We start from the raw sequence: 24,741 nt of genomic DNA on the forward strand, positions 1-24,741 counted from the left end.
ACACAATAATGCTGAGCTCAAGATATTAATGAGAGAATTCAAGCAGTAACAGTTGTGAAGATGCTTATAGTGACTAAATATAAATAAAGTATTAGTATTGTTTTCTTTTCCACAAGCTATTCTCAGCATTGCATGAGGAGTGAGGGAAAAGAGTTTTTAGAGAAATTCCAGGCCAATTATTAGCATCTTCTAATGTTAAAGGGTCATTCACACAGTAGATGTTCTTTTGCCAGGGATATAATCATAGCTGCTTCATTTTATTTGCATAATGAGAAAACCATTCATTAACTGCAGGCTTTAAACAAATGGACTGAATGAGGAAAATACTTTGGACTTCAAAGCATGGTTAACTTTGCCCTGAGAATTAATTTGCACATCCATTTGAAAATGAAGCTGGTGTCAAATTGAGGTAGAAAAAAAGTTAAAAGAGGTGGTTCTTTGCTTCATTTTAATATGATGTGACATAGACTTTGCTCTGTTTGTCTTTTCATGATTGTTTTTGTTTTTATTTTTACCCAACTATTCATTCATATTTCTGTTTCCATCTCTTATGAAGTTTTTCAAAAGCAGAGTGTAAAATTTTTCTTTTCTGAATATTTTACAAAAATTGAAAATAAAATAATGAGTGTCATTTGCTTGAAAGTTTGAGTTTTTAAATGTGGAGTCATGTACCAATATAATTCAGGGATCCATAAATGTGATGGGAAAATTTTACATCTTTAATTTCATTACCCTCTAATTGAAATATAGCAATTCCTTCACTTATGAATGCAGGGAACAAATCACAATAACATTAGGAGTACTTAGACCTTTGTTACAAATAGAAATCACAGATCCATTCAGATCACATTTGAAATTGCTTTTATGTTTAGAACTATTTGAAATGATTGTTTTTTAGACTTGTCTCTTAGAACTTGTTATTTTATGTATTAATAAATAAGCATATATGTTGTTATATACTAATTAATTTTAATTTTTTTGATAATTCTATTTCTATACATTGGTAATCTTTGAACTCTTATGAATATTATCTACTTAAGAACAATAATATGAGAAGAAGTCCATAGGTTTCACCAAACTACCAAAGTGGCCCATGACCCAAAAAAGCTTATGAGTCCCAGGATTAAGTGATGAATGAAATCTTGGGCCTACAGTATGAAAATGGATCTTGGACCCATGCCCTTCTGTGGGTGAGTATGAAAAGGTAGAGAATGCATGCCTGAGAAGGATAAAACTTGATGGCATACACATGAAAACCACAGATGTTTATAAGCAACAAAGAAAGTGTGCACACTCACGTTAAAGTAATATGATAATTCTTAATTTTGTGAAAATTTCAAAAATAAATAGGGAAGAGGTTAAAGCTACCTGGATTGGTAGACCAAGGCTACTGTCTCAAATATGATAAAAGAGCAGCAAATAACCTTATGTATGACTCTCCCAAGCAAAATTAATATAATTTTTATGAATTTTCTATTTATAAGATAGTTGCAAAACTTTAAACTCTGTCTTTTTATACTAAATATGGGAAAATGCAGATTTTTGTCCTGTCACTTTATTATACACATTTCAATGATACAAAGATATTTTTGTTAACAGAAAATTTTAACCTTTAATCTTGAGTTATCATTACACTTTGAAAAAAATCTAAAATTGTTTTTCTATTAAAACTTAAGATGTAGAGAACTATTTCATGCAAGAGCATAATTATTTTCCATTGTTTTCCACCTTCTTAATATACAAACCAAATTTAATATTTACTTTGAGACCAAGAACAGGAATCCCTATTAAAAAAAATAAATCCTGAAAAAAAACCCCACAAAATGTGTCCTTTGAATTTAATTTGAAGGAGTAAAACATCGACTATTGAAAATAAAAATATAAAATGCATAAATAACTTATATCTACATAAGAAAATTGTTAATATGTATACATCATTCTAAATAAATTCTAAATAAAACAATCCTGGCATTGAAGCTCACTTTTTTTGCTATGCCAGTGAGTACAGAAAAGCCTAGTCTCTGTATTCTAATTCCAGAGGTGAAGCAAGGTAAAAAGTCTAGATTAAGGGAAATCCTCAATTTTTCAAGCTCATGGGGAAACTACTGTGCAAATGTATTAGTTCTACTTAACTCATTTCTAACTTCTGGAAGTAGTCGGAAGTGAAGGGAAAGGTAGAACAAAAGGAAATCGAAAACTATGATTTTTGACCTGCAAAGATCATCAGTTACTCTACTAAAATCCATTCTTGCTTTATATATGTTGGATGGGACCGTCACTGTCTAGCTTCAGAGATACTGAATGGGTTTATATGGGTTTTGCATAGTTTTTGAACATGGCAGTTTTTGAACATAGTTTTGGAACATGGTGTTGCTGTGTGGCACCAAATCTCCTTCCCAAGTTCGCTTCTTATCCTGCTTCTTATCTGTATCTGATATTAAGCCCACCCCATGCTATTAAGCCCTCACAAGAACATGCCTCACAAGAATGTTCGAGCCTGTAAGCCATCTCTTAGATGAGTTCCCCTCCACAGAATAATTGTTCTTAATCCACTTAATCTTTCAAAAGCAGTATTGGTTATTTCAGTCAAAATTTGTTAGTACTGCTGAATATGAAAAATTATCTTTTTTTTTACCTCTTCTGGAAAATTATTGAAAAACACCCATCATCTCCTCAAATAGTGATTCCCTCTGTTCTATTTGTTCCCACTAAACTCTCATTAGATTGATTTATACGTTATAATTTCTCATTCTGTTCTCCATCTCTTTTGATATATTCTGAAGGCATTTCCTTAGCCTTCTCATATGATGAATTCATTTACTGTTTGGCCAGATCTAATCTGCTATTTCTCTCATTGTGTAGTTTTTTTTTTTTTTTCCCTTCATTTTCTCATGGGATATTTCAGACACCTGCCAAATAGAATCATATAAAAAGCTCCCAAGCATCCCTCATTCTAAGTCAACAATCACCAGTTAGGCAAATCTTGCTTCCTCCATTCCATTCTCATTCCTTTACTATTTTGAAGCAAGTCCAAGATAAATACTTTCAGTTAAAGTTTTAAATGAGAATCTCTCTCACTTTTAATGTAACCACAGTACCATTTTCATATTTAAAAGTACACACTAATTACTTAAAATCATCAAGTAGCCCCTGTTCACATTCACAATTGTTTCTTACAAAGTTATTTTTTTTTAATATGACTGGTTAATAAATGTCTTATTCTGCTTTAATCTTTAGGATGCCCTTTCCCCTCCATCTCTTTCTTTTTCTTCAAAACCTTGTAATTCTTTATTGAAGAAACTGGATTATTCATCTTGCAGTATCCTATAGTCTGACTCCTGCTGTTTGGCATCCTGCAGTCTCTGAAGATTTCTGTCTTCCATATTTCCTGAAAATCCACATACTAGGTGGGTCTAGGGCAAGACTCTTTTGTCTTTTTGATGGATTTTTGCCAATTGAACACACACAAGAATGGTAGATCAGAAAAATTTTAAATGCTTTTTTTTTCTTATGTCAACGGGTAGCATCTTTTTATGTGGATTGTGCATGCTTTGCATTTCTTTTTTATAAACTATTTTTACCCCATTCTTCTATAGACTTGTTTGTTTTCTTCTCTATGTTTAAAAGTTCTTTATATATATTAAAGTTGTTAACACTTTGTCTTTGATGTAAGTTACACGCATTTCTCCAATTTATTATTTTTCCTTTTTTTAAATTTTATTTTATTATGTTATGTTAGTCACCATACATCATTAGTTTTTTTTTCTATTTATTTATTTATTTTTTGATGTAGTGTTCCATGATTCATTGTTTGTGTATAACACCCAGTGCTCCATTCAATACGTGCCCTCTTTAACACCCATCACCAGGCTAACCCATCCCCCCACCCCCCTCCCCTCTAAAACCCTCAGTTTGTTTCTCAGAGTCCATGGTCTCTCATGGTTCGTCTCCCCGTCTGATTTTGTCCCCTTCATTTTTCCCTTCCTACTATCTTTTTTTTTTTTTTAACATATAATGTATTATTTGTTTCAGAGGTACAGGTCTGTGATATTTTTCTTTTTACTTTGCTTTATGATATCTGTAGCCATGGAAATGTTAAAAAATATGTAATCAATCAAATGTATCTAGTTTTTCCGTATTTTTTTTCTGAACTTTTCTGGATTTTTGCACCAGAAATTTGGAAGATTTTACCTACTCTTTCTCTGAACAGAACTCGCCAATGTTTTCTTCATAGAAATGGATTCATCTGTTTTATCACTTAAATCTCTAATTCATTAGAATTTATCATAATATATAGTTTCAGAAAGGATCAATTTTATCTTTTGTTTTCCATATTTCCAGGTCACTTATTCAGAGTCTATCCTTTTACTCACTAATATCTGATACTGTTTTTTAAATCAAGTAATATGTCTATTTCTTGAATTTCTGTTCTGTTAATTTTTAAAAACTTTTTTTTTTTAATTTTCGGTGCACCCATGGGCTATTATGCCACTGTATGGAAAGGAAAATATGATATTTTAAAATATTTGGTAGGGCTCTTCTTTCTTCTTTCTTTGGGGTTTTTCCATCTATGCTAGTTTTTAATTTTTTCAAATTAATTTTGTAATCAATTTCTTTAGATCCAAAAAAACCTGAGAGTACTTTTTTATTGTAATTGTGTTAAGTTTGTAATTTAACTTAAGAAGAGCTGCCATCTTTTCTGCTTTTGAGCCTTTTGTTGCAGGAACACAGTGTGAGCCTCCATTTGTTCAAATCTACTTTTCATATTTTAGCATTTTTCTTATAGGTTTCCTCATATGCTCATATATGAGCATATATTTTTGTTGTTGTTGTTCTTATTTAAATTCCAGTTAGTTAACGTACAGTGTAATATTAGTTTCAGCTGTACAATAGAGTGATTCAACGCTTGGTGCTCATCACAAGTGCCCTCCTTAATCCCCATCACCTATTTTACCCATCCCCCGACCCACCTCCCCTCTGGTGACCATCAGTTTGTTCTCTATAGTTAAGAGTCTGTTTCTTGGTTCATCTCCCTTTCTCTTTTTCTCCCCTTTGTTCATTTGTTTTGTTCTATGAGTGAAATCACATGGTATTTGTCTTTCTCTGACTTGTTTCACTTAGCATTATATTCTCTAGCTCCACCCATGTCATTGCAAATGGCAAGATTTCATTCTTTTTTATGGCTGAGTGATGGACATTCTTTGCTAGCTGTATGCCTAGATATTTTCCTATTTTTACACAATTGTAAGTGAGGTCTTCTATCTTCTATCTGATCTCTGCTTGTATATACAAGTGCTATTAGCTTTATATATTTATGCACTTTGCATTTTTATCAACAGGGTTTTGTTGTAGTTTTTCCATTAGTTATCTTGGTTTTTCCAACTCGTCATTTGTTTTTTTATTTTTTGTTTGTTTTTTTAAAAGATTTTATTTATTTATTTGAGAGAGAGAGAGAGAATGAGCAAGGGGAGGGGCCAAAGCACAAGCAGACTCCCCACTGAGTGCGGAGGCAATGGGGGCTCACTCAATCCCAGGGCCCTGAGATCATGACTTGAGCAAAGTCAGACACTTAACCCACTGAGCCACCCAGCCGCTCCCAACTTGTCATTTGTAAATAAATGTAGTTTTGCTTCTTTCTTTCCAATTATTATGTCTCCAAATGTTTTCTCTTGTCTAAATGCGTTTCTAAACTGTAGTAGAAATAATGGGCATGGTTTTCCTGTTCCTCACTGCAGTAAAATTTCCAGTATATGTCACCATTAGGTAAGATACTGGCTTTGGGTTGAGGTGTACACACACACATACACACACACACACACCATATTAAGGATGTATCTGTCAGTTCTCATTTTGTTGTACTTTAAAAAATATAATAAATGTTAAATTTTGTCAAATGCCTTTTCTGCCATCTATGGATATGATCACAAGCTTTTTCTCCATTGCTCTATTGATAGGATGGATTACATTAAAGGAATTCCTAATATTGAATGACACATTCCTGGAATAAGCCCAATTGACTAAGATGTGTTATATTTTTAAAGTTTTACTGGATTCTGTTTATTAACTTCATATCTATAGTTTTTGCACTGATATTCATATATGACATGAGTCTAAAATTTTATTTTTAAAATGTAATGTTTGTGATTTGGGGATCAATATTCTATTTGTATCAGGAAATGAACTTGGAAAGTTTACTTTGTTTATTAAGATCTGAAAAGGTAAAATAACCATGGGATTATCTGATAACCTAAGATTTGGTAAAATCCTCCCATGAAAATATCTGGATCTGCTTTCTCTTGGCAAGCTCTTTTAAAATTAAAAAAAAAAAAATCTCCATGGTAATTGGACTATTCATCTCTTTTGGGGTCAATGTTTATAAAGGATATTTTCCCAAAATTTTATCCTTTTTTCCCAGGTCTTCAGTTTATTTATATACAGTTGAGCTAAGTTGTTTTCTTTTTAAAGATTCTCTATTTTGGTGTTTCCATCTTGTCATTTCTAATTTTGTGAGTTTGCTTTCTACTTTTTTCTTAATTAGGTTAGGTTAACTAGTGGCTTGGATTTTTCTTGATTTAAGAAACATGGCTTTACATTTATTTCTTTTATCCTATGTTTTGCTTCACAAACATTGATTTCAACTTTTGTCATTGTTCCTAGTTTCTGCTTTATTTTTCTCCCCTGGCTTTTCTTGGCATATTTGGTTGTTCTTTCTAGATTTTTTTGTGTGTCATTTGCTTTATTTTTGCTTTTTATTTTTATTGGTATAATAATGATTTTTATCTGATATTTGTTTTATCTCCCCATTATTATTATTTTCAATAAAGTGTGTAATTTTATTTTGTATTCTTCTTTGACCCAACAGCTATTTAACGATATGGTTTATATTTCCTAGGTAAAAGTGCCTCTTGTTTTCTGGTTTTGTTATTAAGTTCTAGTTTATTGTATTTCAGTTAGTGAATGCTTTTTTAATATATCTGTTCTTTAGAATTTCTAGAGGGTTTGTCACCTCAGATAAATTTTTTTTTATAAAAATTTTATTATTTTTTGACAGAGAGAGACACAGTGAGAGAGGGAACACAAGCAGGGGGAGCGGGAGAGGGAGAAGCAGGCTTTCCGCTGAGCAGGGAGCCCGATGTGGGGCTCAATCCCAGGACTCTGGGATCATGACCTGAGCTGAAGGCAGACGCTTAACGACTGAGCCACCCAGGCGCCCCGATACAGTATATTTTACGACTATGCCAGGTGCACTTGAGAAGATATATTTTCTATTATTGAAATTCAGGGTTCAAAGTAGATCTATAAATTCTATTTTATGGATTATATTGTATATTTCCTCTATAAATTTTAAATATAAAATCTGCCTTGGATTTTAAAAAAATGAATTAAAGTCTCCTATTCTTAATATGTTTCTATTTCCTAGCATTCCCTGTGGGTTCTCTTTGATAAAAATAGTTGCACTCTTTTTAAAATTTTAATTTATTATTTATTTATAATTTATTTTAATTTAATTTTTCCTGATATAAGTTGTCCATTCTTTTATTGCCAGCCTTTATAAGTATCTTTGTTTGTAGTTGTGTATCTTAAACACAGGAAAGTGTTGGTTTTTTTTATCAGACAATCTGAAAATACTTGCATTTTAATTGGCAAGTTACATCTATTTACATTTATTAATATGATCAGTATTTTTTAGAATCTATTTTAAGTGTTATATTTATATATGCTGATATTTTATATAAAGTTTTTAATATGTCTTATTTTTATGCTCTTTTTATAGGAAAGTTTTATTTTTTTTTACATTTTTATAGTAATATTTTTATATGAAAATCTTGGTCTTTGCTCTTTTCAGTTGTTTTCTTTTATTCTTTAGTAAAATATTCATTAAATTTAGTTTGTAGTCTTTTTTTTCCCTCCTTCTCCATGTCTCCAAGCAACTCTTTGTAGTGAGAACCCTAATTTTCAGTTAGCAGCCATGAAACAATCAAAACTCATTCTAAACTGTAAATATCCTCACTATTGTTCCTGAACTGTTAGATATCTGATGGGTCTATGTTGTCAGATGGATCTGTATAATCATAACACGTAGCACTTATTTCCTTGCAAGCATCATTTCACTTTAATTCCACAGTTGTGCTACACCAATTCTTGTGATGATATCTCTCCAGTCATTTCAGTCATCCAAAGAAACTCATCTAGCAGCTTTCCCAAGAAGTGTTCAGGGGAACAACATTCCCTAATTTTTTAAATGTTTATAATAGCTTATTTGTAGCCTTCATATGCGAAAATCTTTTCAAATGGGTATTAAATGCTTGCCAATCTCCCTTTCTTTCTTGCAAGCTGAGCTATGTGAGATAGATTATATCTCCCAGTTATGGTCTCCTCTTATGATACTTCCTGAAGAAATTGTTAGGATGAAACCTCAATATAGGTTATATGTATTTATGATATTGATGCCATATGTATTTGGTATATATGCTATGTATCTATGTTATTATAAATTTATATTTAAATATTTACATATAACATCTATAAATTGATTTTTCAATTATTGAATAGACTATGTTGCAAGACCCAGGAATCAAAGAAATCACATTTATTAGAAGGCACAATATTTTCTCCTTTAAAGTTCCACTGATTCCTTGGAATTCCATAGCCTTCTTTATAAATTGCTTCTATAAACATATCTCTTCTTGCTTTGCATTGTAATTCATTATCAATATTTTCATATTTCTCATTAGTATGTGATTTCTTTGAGGGAAAGAGACTATATTTTCCTCCAGTTTTCCACCAGAGCCCAACACAATGCCTAGAATAATAAGTGGAACTAATTTGTATGTGTTTAATTAAAATAGAGTCTGAATTTCAAAATATAGATGAGGAATTATTTTTCAAGTACAGGTGTGATAAATTATAGTCCCCAAGTGGTGATTTTATTTCTTCATGTAACTTGGAGACTCTCAGAGGAGAGGTCTATGATGAACATGGATGCAAAAATTCTCACCAAAATACTAGCCAATAGGATCCAACAGTACATTAAAAGGATTATTCACCACGACCAAGTGGGATTTATCCCTGGGCTGCAAGGTTGGTTCAAGATCCACAAATCAATCAATGTGATACAATACATTAATAACAGAGAGAACAAGAACCATATGATTTTCTTAATAGATGCAGAAAAAGCATTTGACAAAGTACAGCATTCTTTCTTGATCAAAACTCTTCAGAGTATAGGGATAAAGAGTACATACCTCAATATCATAAAAGCTGTCTATGGAAAACCCACAGTGAATATCATTCTCAATGGGGAAAAAATGAGAGCTTTCCCCCTAAGGTCAGGAACACGGCAGGGATGTCCACTATCACCACTGCTATTCAACATAGTATTAGAAGTCCTAGCCACAGCAATCAGACAACAAAAAGAAAGAAAAGGCATCCGAATCGGCAAAGAAGAAGTGAAACTCTCACTTTTTGCAGATAATATGATACTTTATGTGGAAAACCCAAAAGACTCCACCCTAAAACTGCTAGAACTCATACAGGAATTCAGTAAAGTGGCAGGATATAAAATCAGTGCATGGAAATCTGTTGCATTTCTATACACCAACAACAAGGCAGAACAAAGAGAAATTAAGGAGTCAATCCCATTTACAATTGCATCCAAAACCATAAGATACCTAGGAATAACCAAAGAAGCAAAAAATCTGTACTCAGAAAACTATAGAATACTCATGAAAGCAATTGAGAAAGACACAAAGAAATGGAAAAACGTTCCATGCTCATGGGTTGGAAGAACAAATATTGTGAAAATGTCAATGCTACCTAGAGCAATCTACACATTTAATGCAATCCCTATCAAAATACTGTCAACTTCTTTCAAAGAAATGGAACAAATAATCCTAAAATTTGTATGGAACCAGAAAAGACCCCGAATAGCCAGAGGAATGTTGAAAAAGAAAAGCAAAGCTGGTGACATCACAATTCTGGACTTCAAACTCTATTACAAAGCTGTAATCATCAAGACAGGATGGTACTGGCACAAAAACAGACACATAGATCAATGGAGCAGAATAGAGAGCCCAGAAATGGACCCTCAACTCTATGGTCAGGTAATCTTCGACAAAGCAGGAAAGAATGTCCAATGGAAAAAAGACAATCTCTTCAGCAAATGGTGTTGGGAAAACTGGACAGCCACATGCAGAAGAATGAAACTGGACCATTTCCTTACACCACACACAAAAATAGACTCAAAATGGTTGAAAGACCTAAATGTGAGACAGGAATCCATCAAAATCCTTGAGGAGAACACAGACAGCAACCTCTTTGAGCTCAGCCACAGCAACTTCTTCCTAGAAACATCGCCAAAGGCAAGGGAAGCAAGGGCAAAAATGAAACATTGGGACTTCATCAAGATAAAAAGCTTTTCACAGCAAAAGAAACAGTCAACAAAACCAAAAGACAACTGACAGAATGGGAGAACATATTTGCAAATGACATATCAGATAAAGGGCTAGTATCCAAAATCTATAAAGAACTTACCAAACTCAACACCCAAAGAACAAAGAATCCAATCAAGAAATGGGCAGAAGACATGAACAGACATTTCTGCAAAGAAGACATGCAAATGGCCAACAGTGAAAAAGTGCTCAACATCACTCGGCATCAGGGAAATCCAAATCAAAACCTCAATGAGATACCACCTCACACCAGTCAGAATGGCTAAAATTAAGTCAGGAAATGACCAATGTTGGACAGGATGTGGAGAAAGGGGAGCCTTCCCACACTGTTGGTGGGATTGCAAGCTGGTGCAGCCACTTTGGAAAACAATATGGAGGTTCCTCAAAAAGTTGAAAATAGAGCTACCCTATGACCCAGGATTGCACTACTGGGTATTTACCTCAAAGATACAAATGTAGTGGTCCAAAGGGGCCCGTGCACCCCGATGTTTATAGCAGCAATGTCCACAATAGCCAAACTATGGAAAGAGCCTATATGTCCATCAACAGATGAATGGATAAAGAAGATGTGGTATATATATATATACAATGGAATATTATGGAGCCATCAAAAAATGAAATCTTGCCATTTGCAATGATGTGGCTAGAACAAGAGGGTATTAGGCTAATAAGTCAATCAGAGAAAGGCATGTATCATATAATCTCACTGATCTGAGAAATTTGAGAAACAAGACAGAGGATCATAGGGGAAGGGAGGGAAAGATGAAACAAGATGAAACCAGGGAGGGAGACAAATCATAAGAGACTCTTAATCTCAGGAAACAAACTGAGGGTTGCTGGAGTGGAGGGGGGTGGGAGGGATGAGGTGGCTGGGTGATGGACATTGGGGAGGGTATGTGCTATGGTGAGCACTGTGAATTGTGTTAGAGTGAGAATCACAGACCCGTACCACTGAAACAAATAATACATTATGTGTTAGTAAAAAAAAAAGGAAGAAGAAGAAGAAGTCTAGCAAATCACATCCTGTATGCTGAGTCCTAGAGCACAGCAGAGACATCGGACTATGAACACACATGACAAGTCCCAGAGCTCCAAGTAAACAGGTGAGACTGGGGCAAAGACCTGGAAGCAAGTGCATGACAAAATGGGGTGCCAGATGTTGAAATTCTTTGTAGGGTTTGCTGAGGAGTTTTCTTTTGTCTTGTAAGCAATGGGAACGTTTCACCAAAAGATTTTGGTGTTAATTGATCCCCCTGGTAGCAGAGCAGAGGATACATTGGTGCTAAAGAGGTAATGATGGTGGTAGAGGTGGAAATGAAGAAAGACTGGAGGAAAAAACAAATATGAAAATGATAATTTAGGCCAGAATTAAGAAAGCCTTTAACGGGAAAAGATATTCTGGAGATATTTGAGATACAAAGCAAATGGGATTTGAAGAATTTCATGAAAAATGGAATGTTTAAAGTAAGCAAAAGGAATCCTAGTAAATTCCTCAGATTCCTGACCTTGGCAATTGGGTGGTCTCTTGTGACATTGCTAATATGAAATGTATGGCATCAGGAACAAAGACTGAGGAGGTAGAAGATGAATCAAGATCGAAACAACTGCTGATAGTCACTCAATGATTAAAGGGTGATTTAATTACTCTAATTCTATTACAATAACAGCTTACAAAGTACTCATTTGAGTTTTATGGAGGTTAAGTAATTATCCACATTTTACAGATAAATAAGCTGAGGAGCACAGAAAGTAAGATACTTGTACAAGTCATATAGCTAGAAATGATCAGAAATTTGATTTAAACACATGTTTTCTGACTCCAAGTCCTAAGAGATCTTCACTACCTCTTGGTATATGAGAGTGGGCTCATTGACACATTCTGGAAAGCTCTGTATCATAGGTGAAAATAGAAATGGAGTTCTGGTTATCTCTGTTAAATTGAAGACTCAAGTGGCCATAACATTTATCCCATAATACACACACCCCCCTTCATCTCCCAATGCTGTAATGTCTTATAATAACTATTTTACATTTTCATGCAATGGAAGCTTCCTCAGGAAAATATGACAAGAATATTAATGCATACTGTAGCAGTCATTTTGCTTCCTAAACCATTATTTCCAAAATCATACTATTAAACTCACAAGTTAGCTAAAACACTGTCAAATATGTTTACCTACAAAGTTTTCATTATATTTTTTTATGTGGAATTCTGTTTCTGAAGTTGGAGTGGAAGAATTAAAAAAATAAAAATATTCCTCCTCCAAGAGTTCACTTACCTCTGTTTACCTTTATGATCAACAGAGCCAGCAGAGAGTCTGTCCAGGGGAGACCCAAAACCCGAGAAGCTCCTTTTCTTCTTTGTTTCAATTACATCATTCTCCAGAGACACAAGTTCATCAAGAAGCAAGAGTTTTGCTGCCAGATTAGTAGCTGATTTCTCTTCCCTGACTGTGGGCGGTGACTGCACATCTATGACTCCAGAATCAAAAGTCTATAGGGCAAGAAAGGTGATTCCATTTGTTCAGAAAAAGAAACCTGAAATATATATAATCATCTGCATTTGGCTTTTGCTAACTTTAGCTGACCTGCCTGTCATGAAACTTGATTTCTTATGGATTTATGTCTCTAGAAAAAGACTTATGGGGACAAAAATGCATAGAGATGAGGTATGTCTAAACACAATTAAAACAATACACACTCACACACACACACACACACACACACACACACACACACACACACAGGAAAAAAGGAAAAACTACAGGCCTGCCTCTAAAATTTAGTATATTAACTGATCATTCTTTTAGGTTCTTTCCCAGTAAGAGCTGCATCCTTCCTTATCATTCCCATAGCACCTTATCTATCTTTCTTCATTGTACTCATTACATTTTCCCTTGTATTAGATTGGTACAGTAAATTTGTATTGCTTGTTAGATTGTGAGTAACCTGAGGGCAATAACTATTTCTAATTAGTCTTTTATTCAATACTTAAGCCAGTATTTTGCTCATAGTTAGTACTCAGTAAATTTCTGAATATTTATTGAATGAATTTTGAAAATGCAAACCTCACACTATCTTTTCACCATTCATTCACACCTTATTGATTCAAGCCATTAAGCACCCAGTATGTACCAGGTTCTGCATTAGATCTGAGGGATAAAAAAATGAACAAAATCCAGTCTCTGCTCTCAGGAAGCTTATTATCTCTTTCCATATGATGTATTACCACATGTTAATGAGTGTCTACAGTGAGTCAGAACTATCCCAATGACTTTATCCTCCTGTGTAAAATTTCTAGTTTGTTACGCATATTGCCACTTTGCACTGCATTCAAGACATAAAAGTGTGGGTGTCTTTTCCTTTCCTAATCCCGATCACAGCATTTTAAAAAGTGTTCCTATTAACTGTCTCTAGTCATTGTGGAGTCTGGGGGATATTACTTCTTTTCTAAGAAAGCGAGAATATTCCCCTGTGGGAAGAAACTAGCTCCAGGGACCTCCTTCCTGCCCCCCTGTATGTCACATTTCTCCTTGTGCTGGACTCTTGGTCTTGTCAAGACTCTTTTTCTTCACTTCCTTTCTTTCTTCTTAGATGATTTCTTCCATTCTCTATGTTCTTCATTTTCCCCAATAAAATGAAAGAGTGGCATTTTCCAAGCCTTTTCATCATTGGCTCCAGCAACTCTCTTGTGAAATACATGTAGTCTGATACCTTGACTCAAAGCTATTGAGCTTCCTCTTTCCTAACCCAACCAAATTTGCACTAAGTCTGGTCAGTTCTTCCTGGAAAAACTTTTGCTCTTGCTCTTTCTGATTCCCATCAGTAGTGACTTATATCAGCTCCTCTTCTCTGCTTAGTGTATATACACTCTTAATCACCTCATAACCTGCTTCTCTATCCCTTGTCACCCCCTTTTCTCTTCTATCCTGAATACTGCCAAGAAGCTAATTATTGCAAACACGCTCTCATCTGGTAAAAAGAAAATAAGAAATCTCTCCTGGTTCTTGTTATTTATAATGCAGCCTGCACAATGTCCACAGACTCCTCTTAAAATTTCAACGTCTATCACTCTCTTACATAAACTTGACAACATAGAAACTGGGGAAGGGAAGGATGCTATAATCATGAGAAAGAAACTCTAGAGAGCAGTAGACAAACTTTCAAAGGGCAAAGATAGGATATCTTTTATTATCTCTCAGTGCATCCTTCAAAAAATATGTTTTCATTCTTCCAACTGCCACACATACAAAATAGAGTTTTGTTCCTTTTTAAAGATACTCTTAATTAATCCTAAGGAAAAAAAAATCGTAGATCTCATGTAAAACTTTTCCTTCAGCAAAATGCATTTCAGATTCTCACTTGTTATTTACAAAGTACAGAGAACACTTTCCAATAAGATCAAATGAGCCAAATAAACATTTCTCTGTGTACTTTAGTCATGGCAGCAAGAAAACATTTGTATAGTCATACAAAGTTTGGCCAAAGTGACTCAAATTTTGACACGTAACAACTTCAAATTTCACACAAAAGCACTTCATCTTAATGTAATTGATTTAATTAAAAATATGGCTGAAATGATATTGAATTTTCTCTTAGTGCTTTTTTGTTCAAGGAATACACATCTTTATTAATTCCAGTTTATTTTTTGACATTCAGATAACTGGCCTTCTCTGAATCTACACTGAGGTCAAGACAATAGGAAAAAAAATGTCTATTTCCTCGATTTTGTGTTATCAAGGCATCTCTCTATTTGTCAGCAGCACCTGCTTCTGATAAGTAGAAATGTCTTATGTTCATAAAAAAAAAATATGGTCCCTTAAGCTAGTTTCCATTACCTCTGTTGCTACATCCACTGAGCGTACTTTTCCTGAACTCCACAGCATCAACATCACAGCCAGAATAAAATGTGTATTTGCCAATCTCCAGTCCAGCATCTGAGGGTCACATACATCAAGTCAACATTTATTACTTTGGCATATAAAGATAGAAAACAAAAGCTCCGGGAAAGCTTGTTAGATAGATGCAGGTGATAAACCAAATTTTTCAGCTTCTAGGTGCTGGAGTGATTCTCTGCAAAAATTAAGTAATACTTAATAGACGCTGTCAGTCTACTGGAATGAATTCTATTAAGGCTTCATTTCCATGGAAACCTAGGCTGGGGTTGTATAGCTATAATCATAATTCAAACCAACCGAAGTCTGAGAAATCTAGTTGTGTAATCTTATTCTTTGACTATGTAATCCAAGGATTATAACCTCATATATCCAGGGGAAATGTGTGAAATTGGCCAGGTTTTAGAAAATAAAGTCCAGCGAGGTCTGTGTGAACCTGAGAAAATGCACTGTGTCTAAAAACATTTAAATTCACAAATTCAAAACACCACATATCCAATAGACAAATATATTTATGCCCTTGTGTTATGTAAGGATTTCTTAAGATTCAAAAGGTGCAAAATGGAATATATTTTCAACATATTATATAAAAGAGATTAGCATTTGAAATATTTAAAAACTGATAAATAAAATTTTAAAAATAGCAATTAATTAACAATTAAGTAAAAAATGGACCAAAGTTATGAATGGGCATTTCATAGAAAAGGAAATAACCTAATGGAAAATAAACATCCAAAAAGACATCATCCAAAAATACATGCAACTTCTTTAATGCAAAAAAAGAGTGAGACATACATCAGATTGGCAAAAATACAAAGTGAACATTGCAAATATTAGAGTGGTGCTTGGAAACAGAAAAACACAAGTGATGCTGGTGGGGTTGGAAATGAATCCAATCATTTGGAGAAAACTGGACAATATCCAGAAAAGTTGAAAATGATCATGTCCTACCTATAACCCATGTATTTCACCTCTTGGTATGTATTCCAAAAGAACTCTTACATGTTTTTATGGAGACATGTATCTGAAAGTTCATAGACTCATTGTTTATCGTGGTAAAAACTGGAATCAATCCAAGTACTCTACTCAGGAGGAAATGGGTTTATCAATTGAGGTACATCCATAGTATGGACTTAGAACAAATTACTTAAATATATCTGTATCTACTATTAAAACAAATGATTTAAATGTTATGTGTATTTACATGCATGGATTTCAAAGAAGCCACTTTGGGGGGAAATGGGAAGTTGTAAAACAATATATAAGACGTGCTACCATTTACCTAAATTGTGGATACACAAAGCAATTTTATGTATTTTGAAATCTATACACATATTAAAATATAGACCAATGGAACTTGATTCATGACTATGATTGCCTCTGTGGAGGGAGAGAATTAAATAAGATTGTGGGGGAAACATAGGGACTTAGTTTTGTTTGCTTACATTTTTTCAAAGATTTTATTTATTTATTTGACAGAGAGAGAGAGGCACAAGCAGGGGAAGTGGCAGGTAGTGGGAGAGGGAGAAGCAGGCTCCCCGCTGAGGACAGAGCTCAATCTCAGGACCCTGGGATCATGGACCTAAGCCGAAGGAGACATTTAACCAACTGAGCTACCCAGGCACCCCAGGACTTAGTTTTAATCTATCTATCTATCTATCTATCTATCTATCTATCTATCTATCATCTATCTAATCTATCTATCTATCTATTTTAAAGCAAATATGTCTAAATAGCACATTTGTTAATTCTGTGTAGCAATCACAAAGATATATCATTTATACATTTATGATTTTTTACATTAAAAAACCCACTATACAGACAATTAAAGCTAATCTATGGTCCATACCGTGTCTTCTAGATGTCAATTTGACTGCTGGAAAAGGGGAGGCATTGCCTGGTTTAGGGAAGATTACAGGCTGTGGGTTACAATAGAATGGGCCTGACTTCACCACTTGGTACATGGTATTGGAAAAGTCTCCCCCAACCACCCGCCCAACCAGGTCATGCATTATGAATGAGAAGTCTCAGTAAACTTTTATGTCCATAAAAAATCATTTGGAAAGCTGCTGGGATCAAAAAGGATGGGATGCTTAGATGGATCTGAAGAACTGGATTTGAGTCTCCTTGTGGCTTTAGCATTAGTGATGTTGGATGTGCATCATTTAATCTACTTGAGCTTTATTTTTAGTATTCATGAAGCAAGGAGTAATTCTCACCTCAAAAGAACTTTGAGAGGATTGAATTGATTCATGTAAACTTCTTTATCCCATAATATATTTATAATTTTAAGTGAAAGAACACTGATGAGGTATTACTAAGTATTTCTTTAGTAACTACATTTGCTTTGGTGTGACCCAAGATTTTTTTATGACACTTCCTTATAATACTGTTACTGTGAAACCTCAGTGTAGATTTTAGCAATAAAGATTAGCAGCTAGAATATAGACAAATAAGTGTTTTATAGAGACAGGGTAGTATCTGTGTTAACCATGTCTATTAACATTTAAAATAAGCATAAACATATTTTAGCATTGTTGATAACATTTATCGAGTATAATTTTAATTTTCATGTTATGTAGTCTAAACTAGTTCTTCAGTATGCCACCAATAAATATTTTGAACTCTTGTAATGTTACTCACTAGTTACTTCTCTATATTCCACCCTTTCTGGAAGGGGGCAGTAAATTCTGTGTTCTCTTTCTGACAAATTGATATCTGAACTGAGTATTTTTGTAAGTATCAAAAAACAATAAATCATGACTATGAGTCTAAATTGAGACAGTAGAAAAATAACAAGAAAGAATGAAACAGTTATCTAATAAAAATACCAACAAAAAGCACATTACCTATTCTTTAGAATATCTGACACAGAATCATATTTTTTTCCTTCTGATTATGCTGGTGTCTCTAACTTTCCTCAATGTAAAGGAAGATATATCAAAACTTTAACTCTTTTAAAAATGATTTCATATTGCTGGCATATCTTTTTTTTTTTTTTTAAATAGCTCTCTCATTCAATCAAAGATAAACTACAGTTGTCATGTTTTTCTTCCTCATTTTTTATCATGTTAAAAACAGGTTACAAAGTGTGAAATGGCCCAATTTTATAAGCCTTTCCATGCGGATTTCCTTTAACTATTTTTATGTACATTTTACAAACCAGGTTATTATAAATGGCACAGGATGATGGGCATTTATAATATTGATGATTATGTTTGAGGCATATATTTTTGTGCTTGGGTGTATATAGGAAAAAAGTCGTAATGTATCATCTTACAGATAACCACATCCTGATTATTTGGATAGGGAGATGTAAAAATAAATGCTGAGTTTAAATACACACATTTAATGGTTTAAACCCATGCTTGTAGCCAGTTAACCAAAAGGCCAAGTTCCTAAATATGGCAGTTGGTACACTAATGAAAACAAACACCCTGGCACCTGCCACACAAAAGACATTTGATTAACTCGTTGAAACTTGATTGCCACAAAATTAGAAACAGAGGAAATTATAGGGAGGGAAGGAAAAGAGTAGGTTCAGCTCCATTTCCCTATTTTGTTGATAGTGGATAAATATAGCCTATGATTTAAAATCTAGTTGGCCCCATGTACACTCCAAATCACAGAAAGAACGCTGAAGGATGTTCATTGTAGGGATACACCAGAGTGGAGATGTTTGCAATGTTTTCAGGGCATCAGTAATTTGGATTGAGTGATTTTTGAATAATATTCCTCTGGTTAGTGAGGAGCTTCAAAAGAGACAGTGAGCGTGGGATCTGCCTCACAAAATTTGGTGCTTACTTCATTCATTGTCAGCCAATTGGTCTACTATGTTCTTGCATTTTCACATTTTTTTTTTTTTTAACATTTTTTTTTTTTTTAAAGATTTTATTTATTTATTCATGAGAGACAGAGAGAGAGAGAGAGGCAGAGGGAGAAGCAGGCTCCCAAGGAGCAGGGAGCCCGATGCGGGACTCGATCCCAGGACACTGGGATCATGACCTGAGCCGAAGGCAGACGCTTAACCATCTGAGCCACCCAGGCGCCCTTGCATTTTCACATTTTAAATAATACTGCTGAATAAACAAACATTCACATTGTGTAACTTCTCAACCTTTGTTTTAAAGACTTTTCCGCATGTCAGAATTATATCCCAAAGGGATCCTTCAAACTTAGCTGGAGTGGCAATGGAGGGAGCAAGATGGGGTGGGGGGAGAAAGGGGGTAAAGTTTTGTCATTTAAGTTTGGGAAGCAACATATATTGTATATTCCCTAAAGGAACATTGAGCGTGCATTTTGACATATTAAAGGCTCTGAACGAACAGTAGCAAAGAAATTATTTAATTATATTTAGGCTAGAATTAAATGAGCATTCTGTTAAAATGAGGAAAGATGTTTCATTGTTGAGAATCTGTGAGGTAATGAGTCATTGTTATTATTAAAAAAAAAAAATCTCTCCTGTGGGCTGGGATGGAAAAAAAGAAAAGATCGAGAACCACAGATCTAAAAGAGAAAGCAAACAGGAATGAGGGGAGGTGTTAGAGTGAGAGGGTAAGCTGAAAAGAAAAACAATGTGAGCCAATATCTGAGCATAAGCATTTTTTTAATCACACTTTTAAACTATCTATTTTGAGGGTGGTGTTGAAAAAAAACACACTACTTTGGTGATTAAGAAAATTTCTCTACTTGAGACTTTATCATTAATGTCTGACTTATGGATAGTAGATCTATTAGAAAGTCTCAAGAGTACTGAGTTTGGGTGTGAACCTTGGTAATTTTGGGCATTTTTAATTTACCCTAGTTACTTGATTGGAAATACTCAAAGTAGACTTTACTGCACCCTTATTTTCAACAAAAGCTAAAAACAAAGGGCTTAAAGATAAAGGATAAAGAACTTACAAACTAATTAAACTTTTATATTTTTTTAAGTGAGATTTAATAAGACATGTTGTAAAGGGTCCCTAGTTCTGACACTATGAAATAACTGTGTGCTCCTACCCACTGCGCTGCTCACTGTCTTCTTAGAAAGCGATGGTGGGCTTCTAAGCAATTGGTGAGTCAGCTTGGCCCTGAGTAATTCTGTGAAACAGAGTAAGTTCAGTGTGCCCTGTACCTTGCTCCATAAGTTATAGTCACCCAGGTCCTTTTGTTAACAAAGGAAGGCTTCAGGAAGAGTCGATAACAGAGTGGCTATCATTTTTTTTATTTCAAAAGAGGACCTAAAAGGGACAATGCTTAACACAAAGTCTGTGTGGCTCATTGGAACAGAAAAAGACCTGCTCCAGGTCTGGGGAGACTCAGTCCCTGCCTTGGCTTGACCATATTGCTTGGACAAACCCTTTCCTCTCTAGGCCGAGTGAAATGGGCTTGGTCTAAATGAACACTAATGTTGCTTGTAGCTTTTTAAAAGTCTGTTGGCTTTTTAAAAGTCTGCTGGCTCTTTTCTGGTGTAAGTGCAGACATCGTAGGTAATGATAATAGTTGGTGCAAGTTTAGCTAGTAAGGCCTTCTGCTGTCCCTCAAATCAGCCAGTCTGTGCATAAGATTGCATCTAGGTTTGGACATAAACACATTCCTCTTGAATTTAAAACATTTCCAGCTGGAAAAGGAGGGCCTCCAAATCTTTCATTTTAAGATGTCATTTATAGTAAGAGATCTCATTTTATATGTGTATTTTAAAAGAAAAAAATGCTACGATTTATACTTGACATGCTATCAAGTATAAGACTCATTCCAATTTCCAAGATGTTAAAATGTGCATCAGAATGGACGACATATGGTTATTTCAAATGCTTACTTGTTTTTTTTTTTACTTTGTTTTTTTGTCATGCTTAAGTCATTATGCTCAGTATTTTAAAAATATAACTCTCTTAGTCAATAAATAGGTATTCAACAACATCAGGAAAATATTTCTGCGATGGTGAGGAAAAAGCTCAGAATTAGATTTGAAGGGTAGAGAAAAGTGTCTTTGCTGTGCTATTTATTGGTTTGGTGACCCTGAACAAGATGCTTAAGTTATCAAAATTGTCTAATAAAACTCACTTTATGAATTTACAACATTTCAATTTTAGTTAATTGAAAGTTATTTAATTAATTTACAAGTAGCCTAAACATTATGGATTTGGTTTAGGATTGCCAAATAAGAGCAATAAGTGTATTTAATCTTTTTTTTAAAGATTATTTATTTATTTATTTGACAGAGAGAGAGACAGCAAGAGAGGGAACATAACCAGGGGAGAGTGGGAGAGGGAGAAGCATACTCCCCGCTGAGCAGGCAGCCCGATGCGGGACTCGATCCCAGGACCCTGGGATCATGACCTGAGCTGAAGGCAGACACTTAACGACTGAGCCACCCAGGCGCCCCGTGTATTTAATCTTATATTTGATATTATTTACTGAAAATGTATAAAGATATAATTATTTATGAAAAAAAACACCCTATCAGTTTTATTCTTATTTTATGATAGGTAAAAACTTTTCAATGGGAACTTTAAATTGTACATAAAAAGTTTTGTAACCTATAAGATACTGTGAAAAGATTAATTACATGGTATCAAGGGGATTATAATTGAGCTGAAGGCAGATCTTTGAAGCCAAATCCTTCCAGGGAACATAAAGCTTATACTCAAAAACTAGATAGGGAACTGAAAATTTGGGGGCATTGATAAAGACAATCTGCAACACTTATTTTAAACAATCAAGAGCTGCAACATTTATGTTAAACAACCAAGAGATATATTACAGTTTGACATTATACAGATAATTTTGATATTTCAACGAGTGGCAATATTTGAACAGAGTGGTAAGAAGGTTGCTACCAGTTTTCTTTGAAGAGTGAAGTAGCCAGGTCTGCTGGAAGGCAGAGACTCGGACCAGTTGAGTTTGGGGTCTCTTCCTTCCTGGAGCTTCAATTCCCCTGCCTCTGGTGAATTTGGCCCCACAAACAAGAGAACTCAGTGTAGCTGTGGCACTTAGAACTTTAGGAGTGGGGAATTGCTTTCAGATCCTCATAAATAAAAGACTTAAAATCACTGAAGATCTTCACCCCAAAGCAGTTTGAATTCCAAGTTGTAGCTTCTGTCAATTAATATATATATGTCATCTATGTCATCCTCACAAAAATACATCAGAGAAAAATGCTTGTGTTGCTGAGACATTTATTTGAAATTCTCTTTGTAAAATTTGTTATTTTTAGTAAATTGTGTGGTGGGTACTTTGCTTTATGTTTTGAGTATGATTCTAAAAGAAAGGTGCAAATTGAGACAGCAGTTTAACACTTCCCATTTTTTTTTGTTTTAATTAAAATATTGGGAACATGTTCTTTCTCATTTCTCATTGCTCTTCAGTCAGCAACAGTACGTTTTCCAAAATCACAGAGCCAGTTAGAAGAGCCAGAAAAACAACTTGATTTTCAGACTCTCAGTTTCATGCTCCTTCAAGTATAACTGATTTGTAAAAGTCTAAAACATTTTTCCGTCTCCAAAACAAACTGATTATAAAGTAAAATGTTTAAGAATGACGTGTTCTTCATGTGGCAAGCACCTGCCTTTTTAAAGGACTTTCCCTGAATGCTATGAATCAGGAAGAATGAATTTACTTCTATACGTGTGTTAATTGATTTTATTCTATTTGGCACCCTTTTCATTCTATTTTAGACACTATTGCCTTCGAAAATTTCAAAAATTTTGTTGTTAAATCTCTTTTTTGCTTGGTTGGAATTTTCAATCATACTACTAGTCTCTTTGTTGCAAAAATTTAAGAAGGAAATCTACAATGACACTTTAAAGGAAAATTGCATTACTAAAAAGCCCAGGTAAATATATTTAACAAAGTATTTAGAGTCAACATGATGTGCTGAATGAATGAATATATGAATGAAGCAGCCTTATGTGGGAGGTAAATAGGAATGCCGAGCAGATATTAACATTCCAGCTTTATTGATACGGAAACCAAGGCTTAGAGAAGGGAAGAGATTTGCCCAAGTTGTACAACCACAGTGATATGTGATAAAGTTCATGCCAGAATCCCAGTAAGTCCATTAATGTTTCACATTTCAGATTCTCATTCTAATGAAAGCAACATGAATCAATATTCTCCAATAATTATCCCAGTAGAGTTAAAGATTTCTCCTTATTGAACATTAATTTGTGCTTAGATCCCTGAATTAATGCAAGTTTCTTGAAATAAAACGATGTCACCTGGAAATAGAAAAAACTTTAGTGTATGATTGTATACAATTCTGGTAAGGGGATTTGTGGTTTAATTCTAATGCTTTATAATGAGAAAAACAAGAATCTTTAAAATTATGGATAGGGAAAAGCTGGTAGCATTGTGCATAAATGTGCTGCTTGGCCATTTGAAACATGGAGAATTTTCATCTGGCATAAAAAGGATTTCAAAGGATAAATGCAATTAAAGATGGCACAGATAAACCTCAGGATATTGTGGAATGTTACCACCTCCTTTACCTTTCACCCCATTTTGTACCTACATATAATATTTAGTAAGAATATTAACTTACATTTTAATTACATTAAACTAGCCAATATAATCAAATAAAAATACTGTCTAAAATGTACATGAAGGGCCAAAAATATGAATTTTATCATACTCAAAAGGATGCACTTATTAGGCAGATACTATATATCAAGCACCAGGAATATAAAAGTGAGTAAGACACCCTCCCTGTCCTCCAGTTGCTCACAGCCTGGTCAACGTGGAGACCCCTCAACCACTTGCCCTGCCCCGGGATTTCTTACTGCAACACCAGACTCTTCCTGGAATGCTTCTATTTCTTTCAAGTACAATTGTTGTAAGTAACCATTTTTAAACATTTGCATAGTACATTATTATTCTGAAATTAATTTATCTCCTTTTATCACCACATCAATCATGCTAGATCTACATGAAAAATATTATAATTGTACTTTTTAAAAATAAATGTACGGAGATAAGCTGAGTTACTTTAGAATACTGGTATCCTAACTCCCTGTACTGCATGTATACTTTTTTTTTTTTAAGATTTTATTTTTATTTGTCAGAAAGAGAGAGAGAGTGCAGAAGCAGAGGGAGGGGCAGGCAGAGGGAGAAGCAGGATCCCTGCTGAGCAGGGAACCTGATGCGGGGCTCGATTCCAAGACCCTGGGATCATGATCTGAGCCCTAGGCAGACACTCAACCAGCTGAGCCACCCACCCGTCCCACGTGTATACTCTCTAATACAACGAAGTCAATTACTAGAAAGAGGTCAGTCTTCAGGTTATACAGATATGGATATGACTACTGACTGGGCATGCTACCTGGCCTCTCCGTTTTAATATTTTCATCAGGAATATGGGGCAAAGGTTTACTTTGTGGTTTATTATAAGGATTATGAATAATACAAGTGACTAA

At 34.4% G+C, this 24,741-nt stretch overlaps 1 protein-coding gene across 1 annotated transcript in view; it reads right to left on the reverse strand.

Moving 5' to 3' along the window:
• Positions 1-24,741, reverse strand: part of OSTN (osteocrin) — a 45,086-nt gene that overhangs the window by 16,909 nt on the left and 3,436 nt on the right. Inside the window, exons 2-3 of the mRNA XM_078067978.1 lie at positions 15,290-15,388; positions 12,731-12,945 (exon numbers count right to left, since the gene is read on the reverse strand). Of these exons, the coding sequence (XP_077924104.1) occupies positions 12,731-12,945; positions 15,290-15,388 (314 nt within the window). The remainder of the gene's footprint in view (positions 1-12,730; positions 12,946-15,289; positions 15,389-24,741) is intronic.

This window comes from Halichoerus grypus, chromosome 1 (genome assembly GCF_964656455.1).
Source record: "Halichoerus grypus chromosome 1, mHalGry1.hap1.1, whole genome shotgun sequence".
NCBI classification, from domain to species: domain Eukaryota; kingdom Metazoa; phylum Chordata; class Mammalia; order Carnivora; family Phocidae; genus Halichoerus; species Halichoerus grypus.